At 40.5% G+C, this 14663-nt stretch overlaps 3 protein-coding genes across 4 annotated transcripts; 2 read left to right on the top strand and 1 right to left on the bottom strand.

Moving 5' to 3' along the window:
• Positions 1–877: 877 nt before the first annotated feature.
• Positions 878–2955, top strand: LOC140356211 (uncharacterized). The gene is made up of 4 exons (XM_072441022.1): positions 878–1231; positions 1478–1593; positions 1729–1840; positions 1994–2955. The coding sequence occupies exons 1-4, from the start codon at positions 988–990 to the stop codon at positions 2899–2901; spliced, it is 1380 nt and encodes a 459-aa protein (XP_072297123.1). The 5' UTR covers positions 878–987; the 3' UTR covers positions 2902–2955.
• Positions 2956–5446: 2491 nt separating this feature from the next.
• On the top strand, positions 5447–9099 carry LOC140356215 (nuclear factor 7, ovary-like). The gene is made up of 7 exons (XM_072441027.1): positions 5447–5742; positions 6164–6481; positions 7425–7517; positions 7708–7792; positions 7868–7957; positions 8036–8098; positions 8442–9099. Exons 1-7 carry the CDS (start codon positions 5488–5490, stop codon positions 8996–8998), a joined length of 1461 nt encoding a protein of 486 aa, XP_072297128.1. The 5' UTR covers positions 5447–5487; the 3' UTR covers positions 8999–9099.
• A 671-nt stretch (positions 9100–9770) lies between these two features.
• Positions 9771–14048, bottom strand: tox4a (TOX high mobility group box family member 4 a). 2 transcript variants are annotated; one of them, XM_072441020.1, is made up of 9 exons: positions 13608–14048; positions 13455–13520; positions 13080–13349; positions 12518–12742; positions 12149–12442; positions 11690–11770; positions 11084–11605; positions 10445–10581; positions 9771–10298 (listed from the first exon to the last, which is right to left on the bottom strand). In XM_072441020.1, the coding sequence occupies exons 1-9, from the start codon at positions 13704–13706 to the stop codon at positions 10241–10243; spliced, it is 1752 nt and encodes a 583-aa protein (XP_072297121.1). In that variant the 5' UTR covers positions 13707–14048; the 3' UTR covers positions 9771–10240. The 2 variants fall into 2 exon arrangements, with proteins under 2 accessions (XP_072297121.1, XP_072297122.1); XM_072441021.1 differs by having other exon boundaries at positions 12149–12373.
• Positions 14049–14663: the final 615 nt, after the last annotated feature.

Below are 14663 nucleotides of genomic sequence, written 5' to 3'. Positions count from 1 at the left end.
TTTCCCGGCACCACCATCACCCGGGACCTCAAGTGGGAGCTCACCATCAGCTCCCTCATCAAGAAGGCCCAGCAGAGGATGTACTTCCTGAGGCAGCTGAGGAAAGCCAAGCTGCCAGCGGAGATGATGGTGCAGTTCTACACAGCCATCATTGAGTCCATCCTCACCTCCTTCATCATCGTGTGGTACGCTGGAGCCACAGCCAGGGACAAACAGAGACTACAGCTCATTGCCCTCTGCTGAGAAGGTGATCGGTTGCAGACTTCCATCTCTGCAGGACCTGTACGTCTCCAGGACTCTGGGACGTGCAGGTCATATCACTGCTGACCCATCTCACCCTGGAGATGGACTATTTGAGCCGCTCCCCTCAGGCAGGAGGCTACGGTCCATCCAGACCTGAATCTGCCGTTGGACTCACGACGGCAGTGTTGTGAGTTCGAGTCGTGATTCCAACAGTTTGCTGCATGTCCTCCCTACACTCTCATCCCCATTTTACCCTGTCCTTTCCTGTCTAGTAAAGGCTACAGGTAAAAAAGTAATCTATATAAAAAAAAAAACACCTGCCACTTTAACTACAATTTAATCACTCACTGCACTGTTCAGTTTCTGCACTACATCTGTAAATTTAACCTATTTTATCCTCTTTAAAACCTATTTTTAAACCTATAGTAAATTCAAATTGTTTTTCTTTAATGCAATCCCTTTTTGATTTTATATATATGTTGCTTTATTATTGTTCATCGTTGTATGTCGCACCAAACCACCAAAGAAAGTTCCTGTGTTCGTGAATGTTGTCCATTGGCAATAGAAACAAACCCTATTCTGATATTAGTCGTTGCGCTTCAGTATGAGCTTTGCGCCTGCGCGGTCCGTGGACACGCCTCCTTCCTAAGCCATGTGGTGGTCTTCGATGGTAAATAACATTTAACGGAAAGCTATATTTTGTTGTCGTATTACTTGAGCTCCTGCACGAAGCCCAGGCGCAGCATGCAGTCCCGGGGCGCGGTGGAGCTGCAGCAGCAGGTGGAGACGCTGCTGGGGACTTTGGTGAAGGCGGCCGCGGTGGAGTTGACCAAATTGTTCGAGCGCACGTACTTAGCCACGGCTGTAGCCACGGACACGGGCCACGGCGGAAGTGTGAAGGCGGTTGACCCTTTAAACGCTGCAAAGGCAAAACAAAGTGTCGGAGTGCAAGTGGACGAAGTGAATTGTACGTCGACGTCCTTGCCTAGTACGTGTTGATTGTTATTTTTGTTTTTCTTCAATGGGCTACTTCCTGGTTTAATACACGGTTTCAGGCGTCGGTGTTATGCTCATGCTGGATTTGAATAGAAATGCATTCACTCCCTCGTGTTTTGTTGCATGAATTTGTGCAAGTTTAATGTTGTTTTGTGGTGAGTGTTGCTTGCTCTGGAATCCCATGTTCCGCAAAATGTGCACTGAGCCCTGTCTCTTCCCCTCCCCCTTGCTCTTGCAGATCCATTCTTGTGCTCGGATGGTTTCAGGGTGGAGAGACTCACGCCTTCCGGGCTGTTACGGGGAGAAGATGAAGCCCCCACAGACCCCCTATGGTCACCGATGAATACACAGGAGGTCAGTGGTTCAGTTGGGAATGTGAATCATCCTGAGAATGTTATTTCACCAGCTTTCAGTCTCAATGAATTATTATTATTATTATTTTAAACATTGAGGGAGAGGTTAAACTTGTTTTTTTTGTGTGGGTTTCAGGATTTTGAGGCTGGTGACTTGTTGCAGAATCTTCTTCAAATAGAACCTACTGCTCAGAGTCACACCCAGACAGAGTCACACATGAAAAGTGAACCTCAGGATGAACCCACGGGTATGTGTTAAACCATGTGTATTTGCATTAAAAATAATGTCCCATAACATGAAGAGGATGTCTGGAGTAATTAAACATAAGCATGCAAAAGCAAATATATTTTATATACCTGTTGCTTTATATTCAAAAACATTTTTTTTTTTCCCCCACCAGCATCTACAGACAAATGTCTCAAAAGTCCACAGCGCTCTTCCAGTAAAAATAAGGTGTACATGATCCAACAGAATATCAGTGATGGCACGCTGGACCAGACTAAGTTTGTTTGCCCAATAGTCCTCAAGACGCGCTCTGTAAAAGCAGATTCTGAGAGCTCAGGGAAGTCGTGTCAAGCAGAGCCTCAGCAAGCCAAAGTGAGCACAGCTAAAGGCAGAGCCCACAGCCCGTCTCTGTCCGACGGGACCATCACCCCTGCTCAGGCTGCTGTGTCTCCCCAGAACCAACTCGCGATTAAGCTGCAATCTCTGGATTTGAAGTTACTAACACCATGTGTGGTACAACTGGTCAATGTTCTGTCAGTGCCTCCGAGTGTTCCCAAACCTCAGGATGGGTTTGTGAATGGGAAAGTGGGTTGGTGTCTGCCCAAAGACCTCCGGCCTCACCAGAGTCTTCACACGGGCCATCGTCTGTGCTGCTTCACAAAGTGTGACAACGGCGTATGGCGCTTGCAGAAAATTGTTACTCATTGTCGAAATGGCTACGCATGCAGCAAATGTGGGAAAACGTTTAAGCACAGGAAGATTCTTCGCCGTCACGAGCGCTTCCACACTGGAGAAAAGCCCTACGAGTGTTCACATTGCTCAAAGCCTTTTGCCCTTAGGAAGAGCCTACGGAGGCACATGCGGTTCCACACGGGCGAGCGGCCGCATAGCTGCCCTCAGTGTGGGAAGTGTTTCCGGCTCCGAGAAAACCTGAAAGCTCACGTCCGCTTCCACTCTGGAGAGAAGCCTTACAACTGCTCGGCCTGTGGTAAAACCTTCAGGATTCAGAAGAACTTGGAGAAACACACCTTGAGCCAGTGTAGCTTCTTTGTTCCTTCTTTCAGGAGAATCGCCGGCTTGTAGCGTCACACCACACACAGAACATGTGCAGCTTTACCTCAGGGGGACAATGAACTTTAAGAACACTATGATACTGAAGATTATAAACCGTAGAAAGGTTTGTTTTATATATGCATTCTTTACACTGGAACATTCTTCCTGTTAACAGATTGTTAATCTGTTGTTTACATTAATCTATAAAATCAACATATATATATATATATATATATATATATATATATATATATATATATATATATATATATATATATATATATATATATATAATTACACATTACACATTACACTGGAGTTTCTCTTAAATTACTTAATGCTAAAATCCATTCCCATGAGAAAGTAGCAACCTTCTGGACCTTTTTTTTTTTTTTTTTTTTTTTTTTTTTAAAGAGCTTTGTTCTTCTCATCAGGAATTGTAATTGTTTAATTTTACACTAATAGAAACATGTTAATCTCGGTTATAGTGATGCTAAAGCATACTTTTCTGCTTCTCTGATTTGTGTGCCTATCCTTTTTGTAAAAGAGTGATCATAATTGTAATAAAATCTTATATTTTGTGAAGTGTATATGTCATTATATAATGCCATACTTTAGGTTTCCTTGTAGTCAGAGGTGAGTAAATAAGTAAATGTACTAGCAAATTTAATTTGGGTTTCTAATAAAATTGTACTTGCTGCTAGTTTTCAGCTACCATTTTACTCCTACTTAACAGTCAATATATTGTATACTTAGTGTACAGTAGTTCACTAGAGTAAAAGAGAAATACTAAATGATTGTAATGTGCAATTCTTGCACCTTTCAAATATTTTACTTTTGGGGTATATTAAATGTGGCACAGCCTTGGGACGTTCCTATCAGTCAGATAAAGCTGTAGTCATAGCTGCATTATCTTATCTGTGGTTGGCACAAGTTAGGCTTTCAGGTCACAGACAGTGAGCGCAACTTTTCTTTTCTGTTTAGATTTGTGAGTTTTCAGAGTTGAAAAAGTAAAGAATAATGATAATTGTACAAATTACAAAGACCACTGATAAGAGCTGTTGTGTTTTACAAAATAGTATAAACAAATAAGTAGGTTACGTTGTATACACCATATAAACATATAAATCTATTAAATTATTGAACTGCTGAGAATCTGTTTGACCTTTGTCCCTGAGATTGTGACACACTAATAATATTCCCCTTGTTGAACACATGAGCAACTATTATTTTATGCCTTACTGTAAATTAATAAACAGCAACTTCTATATTTGGTGAAGTCTAATCTCTTTAGTAGATAAACAATGATAAAATGACATTTACAGTCTGAACCACCTCTGAGACCACGCCCACAGGAAGTGCAGCAGCGCTTTCGGTTTGAGCTTCAAACGCACAGCAAGAGAAACAGAAAACAACTCATATTACAACCAAGACTACTGCTTCACGATAAATGGTATGATTCTATGGTTAGACTTTTAAACTGTTTTTATTGCCTATAGTTTGAAGTTGTCATTTCAATAATAGCCCATTCTTTTCCGTTAATGCTCTCGTTATAGCACGGCTATTTTGTACGTTTTAGAACTTTTTTTTTTTTTTGTGGTCGCTTTTAATGTAATTGAAACATCCCTCAGGCTCATTTTAGGATTGAATGAGCCATTCACAAACTCCTTTAGTTGGTGGTTGGTTATCACTTATATGAACGAATCTGAATATTAAAGTTGCCCTCTGCAGTTTTACTGGTGTCTCCACAGAGATGTTATTGTTTTGCCTGGCATGTTCCACACTATGGGATTAAACACATCCAGCTTCACGAAGACTAGCAGCATGCTAGGCCAAGATACAGGTCTGTTCTGTGGAGAGGCAACCCCACTCACAGAATGAAATCCGTTTTTCTATATGTTTTTCAGCTATAAAAATGCCTGTAACTGAATAAAGCTAAATAGATTATAAATAGATTTAATTCCAAATCTGTGTCACATTCTAATCTAGACAAGGCAATAATATCACGTCAGTGGTGGGCACCTGAAAAGCTGCTTCTTAAAAGGGCTTCTTCTTTTTTTAAATAAGGCAATTTAGTGTTGTTCCTCTAAGAATAGAGCAGTATGTTGTGCTGTCTGCATGTAATAATAACAACAACAACAACAACAACAACAACAACAACATATTTTATATCTCATCAATCTGGAAGTAGGAGCTGAAAGCAGCGTTCTGATTGGTCTTACTTTGGTGGTCCACCCAGTTTTATCTGAAAAAAGCGTTAAGCGTAAAGCCGTGCACACAAGCCTGAAAATGTTTGCTTGTGAATATTAATGGTGTGCCAAAGAGTTTGTGAGAACTTGGAACAAGTTAAACACATTTTAAAAATGTGTTCCAGTTTTGCAGTGTGAACATTCGGGTACCCCAGCTTTAATGTGCAGTAGGATTTTAAATGTTTTTTCTATGTAGGACTCATCATTCTGTAATTTAAAATGGTATGTGTGAATCATTTCAAACTTGTTTGAAATATAATTTACTAATCTTGGCCATTCAATACAGAAGTACACATTTCAGTACCAACTCCGGCAGTGGATTAATATTGTACTGTCTCTCCTGTGAAATAAAGCTTGTGGAACCATCATGGCAAACACTGACGAGAATGAGCGACTGCAGTTGGCGCAGTTGTTGACATGTCCCGTGTGCCAGGACATCTTCAAAGACCCACGGCAACTGCCCTGTGGCCACAGCTTCTGCCTCACCTGTGTGCAGAGGATGGTCACCTCAGGGGTCCCCTTTCGCTGTCCTGATTGCAGGGCTGACTTTGGACTGGTCGTGGAGATCCAAAACAACTACACTCTGTCTGGTATCGCAGAAGAGTACAGGAGCAAGGGTAATGTAAGTGAAATATCTACAAAATAATATCAGATTTGGCAAAATTGAAAACTGATGGAAATGAGCTTCTTTGCTATAATTTTGATTAATTTCACTACAATTACTTGTTACAGACGTTCAATAATATGCATTATCCCATTCAAATATAAATATTGAGGTCTGTATTTTCACACATTTTAGAAATATGTGATAAAAGTTGCAAAAAACCTTCATGAAAAAATACAAATAAATTAACGTACGTTTGTACTTTACGGTCAGTTCACTGTTTGGGCAGCACAGTTTTTAAATTAAAACATCCCAGAAGTGTTTGTTCTGGTTCACTACGCCATGATTTGTCTGCTGAATTCTTTTTACTTGAGTATCGTTTTTTGTATAAAGTGCGTTCATTCTGATCTATAACCACTATATTGTTTTCTATGCACAGGAGAAAGAGGAGAAGAACGTCTACTGTGACTGTTGCCCTGATAACTCGACTCTGGCTGTTAAAACATGTCTGAAGTGTGAGGTGTCTTTGTGCCAAACGCATGTCAAATCACACCTGGAGCTGCCGGTTTACACGGGACACCCTCTGGTCGAGCCCCTGAGCGACCTGCCCGAGCGCAAATGTCCCCAACACGACGACCAAGTGCTCCGATACTACTGTCGCATCACCAGAAAGTACATATGCAACTTGTGCTCCCTCAAAACCAAGCAAAATGACCTGGCAACTCAGACCTGCAACGTGATGAAGAGGCAGCTCACTGTAAGTCTGAGGGCTTCACAATGTAGTTTCCTCCTGGTTCTGCGGTGCACTATGGGAAATTGTTCTGTCCGGTGGTGACCAAACCTAGCTCAAGATAGTATATTTTTAACTAGTAAAATGACTATTTCTTTTGTACAATGACACTTAGCATTGTTAAAAATTACACATTTTTAATTAATTTTGTGCCATTTTGATTTAGTTATGCCGCTGTCTTTGTGCTCAAACGTCTAGACCAGGGGTGGGCAATCATTTTCCTCCGAGGGCCATATTCGAATCCAGGCAAGGAGCGGAGGGCCGGCCCGCGATCATTGGTGTGAAAAAAATAAATAAAAAAAAATTAAATATCAAATAAACTATATTGGCTATTGAATCTATTATTTCATAATTCATTTCACATCATATTTATTAAAGATACAAGTGCAGAAAGATGCTTGAGGGCAAAAAACGAAAATAGAAATAAAAAAAAGATATAAAATATTACTTTGCATGTTTGGCTTGGCGGGGCGGATTATAAAGACAAACGGGCCACATGTGGTCCGCGGGCCGTAGTTTGCCCACCCCTGGTCTAGACAATAGTTTATTTTCTTGATTTCACCCAGGGAACACCAGTGTGCCTTGCGGGATTGTCAGGTGCGCCTAAAAAAGAGAAAAGTGTTCACAAATTCACACAGATATTCATTTTGGAGAGTCTTGAAACCTGATCAAACATATCAACCAGAAGAAGACACAATCTGACCACTAATGCAACATTCACAGAGCACCGCAGCGACACAGACATTATTTACACCTCTATATAATAATAATATGATGTTTTAATGGATGGTGTGCTGTGGCATCTTTCAACAAAAACCTCCAAAAAGTTAAATTGTTACACAGTTGTATAGTCCGGGGACTTCTTATCTTACTAATCTGGCGCTAATATATTTTATTATTTTGTTATAAGGAGTACATGAATGGACAACTCAAAGTACTTCAAGAAAAGCTGTCGGAATCTACCTCTTCTGTTAATAGTCTCCAAGAGGAAATCCATCGAGACGTGAGTTTCACAAAGTCAAAAATCAAGCAGATGACTTAAAAAATCACTCCTTTTGCAGTGTATTTCTATTTTGAGTGACTAGAGAAAATAATGGCTAAAGAAGGTTAACACCGGACAATCAGACTGTCAATAATAAATGACCAATCTTCTGTGCATGTCTTTTGATAAATTGTATAAATTCTTTTGACAGAGAAAAAGAATGAACTCCCTGGACTCTTGTTTTAACAGCGTCACGGTCGTCCTACTGTGTTTGTGGTTCATAGTTCTGTATTACGGTAAGAATCAAACCAACGACACCGAACGGCTCCTGAATACAGATTTTTGTTATCGTTTTATCCATTTCCCTGCAGCGTACAACTACTCTTTGGAGAATCATAAACTGACCGACAAGTGGGAAAAGCAGGAAACGCACGTGCAAAAAATGTACTCCACAATAGCAGGTGGTCGTCTTGCACGGTTTCATGAAAAATCAATAATTATGAAATAGGTAACATTTTGTTGTTGTTTGTCCTGCATAGAGCTGAAGTTGGACCAGGACTATTCGTGCAGATGGCAAGCTCCAGTACAGAGTCACGATGAAGGTAAAAAGGTTTGAACACAACGTTTTGTTTAAAAGAGATACATTTAGAATAACTTCACTGATCCTTTCTTACGAACAGTTCAACATCGGTAAGAAGTGTTGAGTTATTATGGATAAGCAGAGTAAAAGTGTTATTTAGCAGATATTTATGCCAGATAGTATTTTTAGAGCTAACTGAAAGTACCTGCCGCTTTTGATATTTCACACACACACACACACACACTTAGGGGTTAAAGCCACCTGTCACTCGTCCAAAACAAACAGGACTTTTATTGTCCTGTTTTTTTTTGGACCAGAGTCTTCTACATTTATGGAAAACATTTCATATTTCTCTTTCTCTCCAGAAAACCTGATGTTGGACCTGGACAGTGTGAGTCCTTACCTGAAAGTGTCTGAGGACCTGCAGACGGTGCAGCGGGTGAAGGCCAAGGTGGAGTACCCCAACAGTAGACACCGCTTCATGGCGGTCCCCCAGGTGCTCTCCTCCCAATGCTTTACCTCCGGGACTCACGTTTGGGAGGTGGAGGCCGACGGGTCCTGGGAAATCGCTGTGGCTTTCAAGAGCATCCAGCGCAAAATCAAAGAAACAAGTTCATTTGGGAACAATGCAAAGTCGTGGAGCCTCGCACACACCGATAAAGGCAAACTGTACGTGCTTCACAACAAAGAGAAAACCGCTCTGGTTGAAAGTCTAAAGACCAACCGCTTAATAGTGACCGTGAACTTTGTCAGAGGAAGCATCGCGTTCAGCACCGGAGAAGGCAAAGTGACAAAGCTTCATGAGTTCAGTGTTGACCTGACGGAGCCGGTGTGCCTCGGGTTCGGACTGTATCGAGCTGAACTCTCCAGCTCGGCCTCCATCTTGAAGGCTTTTAGAGTCAGAGAAACCCCAGTCTCATGATGTACTCTGGCGTTGAGTAGCTCTGCGTAATTGTGAAAGGTTCTTACAATGGATTTATTTTTAATTGAAACATGACGGCAGATTGTAATGACAGGGTTGTGTGTGGTGTTAAAATACACTGGAGTGAAAAGCATTTATTTGTTAAGCTGATATTTATATAAAGGCTTGTCTGTCTTGTCTGTTTTTAACGTGTATAAAATAAATAAATACAATTGTAACCAACTAATGAAGAAAATAAAATATTATAATATATAATAATATATTATTTACTTTTACCCAAGCACTACCAAAGAAAAGAATCATAATGAAAAGTTGGACTAAAGTAGTTCCCGATGAAAAGAGTAAGCCAAAGTGGGACAAAAGCCTGAATAAGTTTGATTCTAAATTGAACAGTTGGTTGCAGAGATGTGTAGCACAACACCAAGTACAGGACGACCTAATGATGCAGGTTGAATCCCTTTGTAAATATCAATTCATATTTGAAAAACAGGACTTTTTAAATAAAAAAAAACTATGGACTGTACCAGGTTTAAAACAGGGCTTCGATCAGCTTTAACCCAGAACTGAATCCTTGGGTAATCAGGCCCAAGTCCCCAATTTAAAGGCATAAATGAATTCAAAACAAAAAAGCCTGTGTACCACCGTTAGACAAACACCGATTTAATAAAATAAGATGAGCAACCATATTATAAAACTGACTGCAGGCAACACTATTTTGTCATATTTATTCATGTGTGTGCACATGAAAATAATAAAAAGATAACTACCGAGAGAAGTTTGTTCTCATTTATTTAGAAATCAGGAAAATTAAGCACTTTGGTGGTCATAGAATCCAACAGTTTTGTATAAAAATGTCTGACTTTGTACAAAATGAATCTTGCATTAGAACATGTATGAAAGAAACAGCCTTGATACCAAGAGCAACAACACAAATGCGAACAGTATCAACACATTTTTAAAAATTACTATTCAGATTCACAGATAGAAAAATACTGTAAGAACAAGTCAAATACAATTGTGGTAAAATGTCTACTGTCTGAACACATAAATCTCTAGCTGCCTAAAGTCTTCAGTTACTGATCTAGTGCCACTGCGGACCAGTTTTATTGCAGTGCCATTTGATGAAAGTTCAACGGTGCAATGTACAAATGAATACGAAAACTATGACCTTCACGTTATATTTTAAATACAAGTAAGACTAACAAACAAATACTGGCAATGAGTTTTTTGTAGGAGCAGAGTTCACTTCACAGCCGCAACAGACTGGCTTTTGATGGAGCACCACGCCTGAAAAATGTCCCTGGAAACAAACATTATTGAGTCGTTACAACCCCGGTCATTTATATTGGAGGCAATACTTTGATCATAACTGGCCTCAAACATGGATATTTTGGCTCAGTAACGGAACTCTTATTTGAGCACATTTCTGCTTCTCGTGTGTCTTACCTGCAGTGAGTGGCCACACATTCGTTGCTGCAGTATTCTTTGTCCCAGTCCTCACTGTCCACAGCGGGTTTGTTACAGCCGGCTCTGAGGCAGACCATCTTCGATCTGAGCGAGGGCGCGCTCACCTCCATCACATCCTGACAATACAGATCATATACTCAATTCTATGTAGTCACGATAACACGTTTCAAGTACTATATGTTCAGAAAATATCACGACTAACAATATCACAATAATAAAATAACCCTTAAATATATTGTTCCATACAGTGTTTATATTGTTTTATAAAGTGATTATAGATACGTTTTAATAAAATAATTTGTGAATGCGATAACAATTATACCTTAATGATAGAAGAAAATATGTTAAGTATTATTATATTCAACACAAAACAATGTGTGATCTTATAATAGTTCTGATATAGATAAAGACCATTCTACAACTTTTCCAATTTTGTCCTGGGTGATTTGTCAGTATCGATACTCGTTTTGAATAAGTATCTTGTTTTGATTAAAGTTTTAGTGTCGATTAATATCTGGGTATCGATTTTTATACCATGGGCGATTGGACAAAAAGCATCTCTGAAAATATACTACAACACTTGCTTTAAATATTTCTACAAATAAAAACGCCGAGCACCTCTTCCACAGGCTCCACTTCCGTTACATCGTCATCTTCGGTGTTTCCTTGCTCATCTGCGGAGCTCACCAACTCCACCGTCGCCGGCTGCACTGAAGCGGGCACTATTTTGATCTGCAGAGGCGGCGGCGCGGCAGAGACAGACACGCTCTGAGCTGTGGAGGGCTTGGCCTGCAGCCGCGGAGGGGCCGGGGCCATCTGCTGAAGCCGTGGAGGTGGAGGAGCGTTTTGCATCTGCTGCAGTGGAGGTGGCCCACGAGCAGCACCAGAGATCAGGAGCGTGGTGGGCTGTAACATGTGCACCCCACCTGGCAACACAGTGAACACCTGGCGCCCGGGCTGCAGCATGTGCTTAGGGATAATAATCTTAGTTATGGTTGGAGACTGCGCCGTAGCTGTGGGTTTTGTCCCTGTGTTTAATATGATGTTGGGAGTGCTTTCTTCTGTGGAGGAGAGGGCTGAATGGGGACTGCCTTCACCCTGAGGTGACGTCGACTCGGCCTCCATCTCTTCAGAGATACACTAAGTTAAGAGCATTGTGAGTTAGTGCAACCAGATGTTATTTGAAATATGTTTTAAAAACAAAAAATGTGGTATTTGCTGTACCTGTGAGAGCTGGTTGGCCTTATATGCTGCGAGGGCTTTTAGATAACCTTTTTTAGCCATCTCTGTCTTTTTCTTGTAAACCTAAGACATAACACAACATAAATGTCTGACCTGATCACTGAAGAAACATTATGTAACTTGGTGGAGGAGGAACATTTTCCAATATGTTTTATACCACACAATAGGATATAAGTCACAAACAACAAAAAAACAACCACAAAAACCAGCGGGAAAAAAAACTACAAATTTGAAATTGAAAAGCGCTTTTCATTTAGTCTATTTTTCAGCTATAATGTTACGTACTGGGGCTTTAACCAATAGAGCAGCAGATATGTTATCATTATTAAAATTATGAAATGTCATTTCAGACATCAACATCATTTCATAATACTTGTTCCAGTACTGTATATTGCTGCATGTATAAAGATAGGCAACGGTAAAAGTGTGACAATGTCCTACCTGTTTCTGCTCCTCGGCCAGACTATCCCACATTGAAGCGACTATTTTGGACACCTCCCCAAAACTTGCGTTTGGGTTTTGGCCCTTAATGGCCGCCTGCGTGTCTCTGAAGAACAAAGCATATGCCGACACTGGCTTCTGAGGCTTTTTTGCTACTGTTGTCGGCGAGGCTAAAGTGGCAGGTTTCCCTCCACCTCTCCGGGCTGTCGAAGCTGCCAAGCCGCTCTGGGACAACATGTGTGAAACGGCAGCGGATGAGGTAACAGAAAGAGGAGAATCTGCAAGAACGCTCCTCTGAAATAAAAATCATTATTGCATCAGCTACAGTCATTCCAGTATTTACCATTAGTCAACAATGTATGATATAACCTTGAAGTCATCCATGTCCTCGTCTTGTAGGGAGCCTGTGGGTGACGGTGCTGTGGGCATCACTTCTGACCTCTCGCTGATGTCGCCAAGGCCCAGCGTCAGCACTGATGGGTTTATAGTGCCGAGTTGACCGCTTACCAAAAGACCTGGCTCAATATCTCCAAGCTGAACATCAATCGTCATTGGAGAGGAACTGCCAAAATGCGAGGCTGAATTTCCCATTTCCTACAACCAGACACACAATAATTACAAATATTTAATAACTCAACAGAATTACACACCGTATATTGAAATTCAGGTAACAATTATAAAGGTTGTTTTGACGATCTGCTAAATTATAATAATGAAAATGATATTCATCGAAAAAATACTACAAAAAGAGCTGATTAAAAAAAGGAAAAGGTTTTGCTGCATAAGGGAATAAAGTGATATTCATTTGAAAATACATTTCACATTCGTCTGATAATTAAGCCTCAACAATTAAAGACACACATAAGTTAAATTGACATAATATTATCTGACTATTGTTATCGGGATATAAATAGAGAGATTAAATATTTACCAAGGCAGAGGAGCTGAGGAGCACGCTTCCCTCACTGTGTGCCTCTCCCCGGAGGTTCTGTTGGGCCATGCCTTGGGACCCCGAGTTGAAAAAGGTTGAAGCGAATGAAGGGTCGTTGGTCTCCACCACCATGTTGCTCACAAGACTGCGGGACCCGGGCGTCTCAAAGGTGGACACAGCATCACTGATGTTCAGGGCTGAATCCGGGTCAAGGGAGATGGGAGGGATCTCAAAGACCTCATCACCCAGACTGGGTGTATGAAAGGTGTGCTGTACGAGACAAGCAAAACAGAACAGACACAGGAATATAACAAAACAACACTTCACAAAAGACCATGATGGAATAATGACTCAAGTGCACTTTTGCACACTCACTTCAGCAGAGAGGAAAGGATGACCACCTCCATCTATTGTAAGATAGTTGTCTCCTCCCCCAGAAAACTGAAAACAGCATTTATCTCCCATTATTGGATAGAATAAATAGCAATGTTTGAAAGGCTTTGAAAATGGATGTGGAGATGGCTTTACCTTATTCTCCTCAGAGTAACCACTAAAAGCTTGTGGGTTTAAAAACTCAGTATCCACGTTTTGGGTGTCAGAAAGTTCAGAGTAAAAATGAAGGTCCATGTTTGACAATTCCAGCGCGAATATGTCGAAACTGTGCTACTATATAACGCGGAGTCCACCTGATAAAGTAGGCGTTTTATTTTGTTTTTAGTTGACAAAGTTTAGCCCACTTACCCTTAGCATGCTTATTAGCTTAGCAATCGACTGGGCTCATGTTGACTAAATTCCTGGTCAAAATTATGATGTTTATTACAGTCTAGCGACATATAGCACTTATGCCCAGAGTCAGTGCAAGTCTGGAGGTTTATATGTAGTAATTATAGGCTAAAAAGTAAGTAAAATGAGCACGCATCACCAGAGCAGTGTGTTTCGCCCTCCATGGCATTGATTGAATGCACAGTAGTCTCACCGCCTGCACACGCGGGGGCGCTAGGGTTTTGTTTTCATATTTCCTTTGTCGAACGAACCATGGATCTATTGGAACGAACCATAATAGATCCATGGAACGAACAGATGATGGATCTTTTAACACCAAAATGTCACTGAATATTTAGCGTGGATCTATTATGAAATGAGGTACATTTTTGCATACATAAATGTTCTGATTAATATTTTTTCCTTTGTCAAACCCCCCCAAAATAAGTTCTATTCAGCAATTTGTATACATTGAATATGTGCCACCAATCATAACCCCCTCAGAACAAACCAACCAAATAGTTAGGTTTAAAACTACATTAGTAATTTCTAATAACTCAAACTTACTCCCCCCCCATCACTGTTTGTTATTACAGCCCACTTGCATGAGCTTATAAATAATTTGTTAGAAAAGCAAACTTATGTTTAATGTATTTCTCATTCAAGCCTATTTTTTATTGGTAGTGTTTGTTCTATAAATATCTATTGAATGAACATCGATACAACATATAAACTGAATGTAGCACATGAATATAACAAAAATTAGCCAGGTATAATTCTCCTAACGCACTCCTCGACCACAATAATTCACACAAAGCAGTG

Source organism: Eucyclogobius newberryi, unplaced genomic scaffold, assembly GCF_026437365.1.
Source record: "Eucyclogobius newberryi isolate DKJ021-1_F unplaced genomic scaffold, fEucNew1.0.hap1 SCAF_12, whole genome shotgun sequence".
Taxonomy (NCBI): domain Eukaryota; kingdom Metazoa; phylum Chordata; class Actinopteri; order Gobiiformes; family Gobiidae; genus Eucyclogobius; species Eucyclogobius newberryi.
This window is presented reverse-complemented; position numbering and strand designations above follow the sequence as displayed.

Excerpts from the sequence above, each read along its gene's own strand:
- LOC140356215 (XM_072441027.1), top strand. The coding sequence starts at position 5,488 with ATGGCAAACACTGACGAGAATGAGCGACTGCAGTTGGCGCAGTTGTTG. Across the intron at positions 5,743-6,163 it reads AGTACAGGAGCAAGGGTAAT|GAGAAAGAGGAGAAGAACGT; the intron begins GTAAGTGAAATA and ends TTCTATGCACAG. Across the intron at positions 8,099-8,441 it reads AGTACAGAGTCACGATGAAG|AAAACCTGATGTTGGACCTG; the intron begins GTAAAAAGGTTT and ends CTTTCTCTCCAG.
- LOC140356211 (XM_072441022.1), top strand. The coding sequence starts at position 988 with ATGCAGTCCCGGGGCGCGGTGGAGCTGCAGCAGCAGGTGGAGACGCTG. Across the intron at positions 1,232-1,477 it reads TACGTCGACGTCCTTGCCTA|ATCCATTCTTGTGCTCGGAT; the intron begins GTACGTGTTGAT and ends TTGCTCTTGCAG. Across the intron at positions 1,594-1,728 it reads CACCGATGAATACACAGGAG|GATTTTGAGGCTGGTGACTT; the intron begins GTCAGTGGTTCA and ends TGTGGGTTTCAG.
- tox4a (XM_072441020.1), bottom strand. The coding sequence starts at position 13,706 with ATGGACCTTCATTTTTACTCTGAACTTTCTGACACCCAAAACGTGGAT. Across the intron at positions 11,606-11,689 it reads AGGCCAACCAGCTCTCACAG|TGTATCTCTGAAGAGATGGA; the intron begins GTACAGCAAATA and ends CTCTTAACTTAG. Across the intron at positions 10,299-10,444 it reads TGTGTGGCCACTCACTGCAG|GGACATTTTTCAGGCGTGGT; the intron begins GTAAGACACACG and ends GTTTGTTTCCAG.